The 1,218-nt window shown below is 57.3% G+C and overlaps 1 protein-coding gene across 1 annotated transcript in view; it reads right to left on the bottom strand.

The window, feature by feature from the left end:
- LOC109952678 (poly [ADP-ribose] polymerase 11-like) overlaps positions 1 to 319 on the bottom strand; it is a 1,680-nt gene extending 1,361 nt beyond the window's left edge. Inside the window, exon 1 of the mRNA XM_020587872.1 lies at positions 276 to 319. Within this exon, the coding sequence (XP_020443528.1) occupies positions 276 to 319 (44 nt within the window). The remainder of the gene's footprint in view (positions 1 to 275) is intronic.
- Positions 320 to 1,218: the final 899 nt, after the last annotated feature.

Genomic DNA, 1,218 nt, shown 5'->3' with positions numbered 1-1,218 from the left:
GCGCCCGTGGCCATGTTTACGAGAGATCTCCGCTCGCCCCCCGCTCGCCCCCTCACTCGCCCGCGTCGTCCGTAACTGAAGATTGTTAAAACTTTACCTTTCTTCTATAACAGGTTCGAGTACGGACGATGGATGCTAACTGCGATTATCTAGTTTACGGAGGTTGGATGTCAAACCAGGAATCCGAATCGTCGACTCAGTGTCTGATATGTTCGTCGGCGCTACCAGATATTTGGCTTGAACTCGACGAAGAACAAGAACAACATGCAACGTACGCAACTCCGGAGATACCGTACGAAGAAGCCGCGCGCGGGCGCATGATTCCGTACGTGCTATCGTACGAGGAACGGGGCGCTCAGAGGGTTTCCGCGACGAAGTTTTCTTACGTGAGAAATAACAGGGTCGTAACTCTGCCGGCGCCCGTGTATCTCAGCGACGTCTCGCCGTATGGGCCGTGGTTGACCCAGACGGAGGAATGCTTACGTTCGGTGGTCAGGTTGAAGCAAGCCGGAGCCGCGTGCATGCACCTGCCCGAATTGAACAGAGTCGTCCTAGAACAAAAGAACGACGACGGGTTGTTGCGCTTGATGAGCGTATGGTTCGCTCGTAGCGAAAACGCCGACTCGGGCATCGAGAAGTTCGGTCCGTTTTATTGCGACGCCGCGCTCGCTCCTGTACTTCACGCGCTCTTGCGATCCCAGTGGGTGACGGACTTCAAAAAGCGTCGCGGCTCCGACTGTGCGCTGAAACCGGGCTGGGCGCACGGATTCTACAATTGGTTGCGCGTGGCCGTAAGCGCGTCGACCGAAACCCGGGTGTTTGTTAGAGATCCGAAATGTATCTCGAATGTTTGCGACGACGACGACGAGCCCCGCCGCGTGGCGATAGCCACCTCCGTGTTGGCGGAGATGAGATCGCGCGGATACACGCCTTGGTCGGCGGTATGCGCCGTGCGCCGACGCGAGCGCGACGTGCTGAACCTCTCGTGTCTCGGATGTCAGACGACGCTCCTGACATACTGCGCGTTTCTGACGGAGCACGCCGCTCTAGAGGCGTCTAGGGAGCGCGACTGGTTGGTGCGCAACGAAGCGGTGATACAGCTGTGCTGGGCGGTATTTTGGCTTCGCGGATTACATTCGTCTCCCGAGGAGTCTTTGAGCTACGAAGATGATGAAGAATACGGCGATGTGGTATTGCGAGAACAGGAACCCGAGGAGA

The sequence above is a fragment of the Monopterus albus genome, unplaced genomic scaffold, assembly GCF_001952655.1.
Source record: "Monopterus albus unplaced genomic scaffold, M_albus_1.0 scaffold484.1, whole genome shotgun sequence".
NCBI classification, from domain to species: Eukaryota; Metazoa; Chordata; class Actinopteri; order Synbranchiformes; family Synbranchidae; genus Monopterus; species Monopterus albus.
The sequence above is the reverse complement of the archived record's forward strand: the minus strand, read 5'-3'. Positions and strand labels throughout refer to the sequence as shown.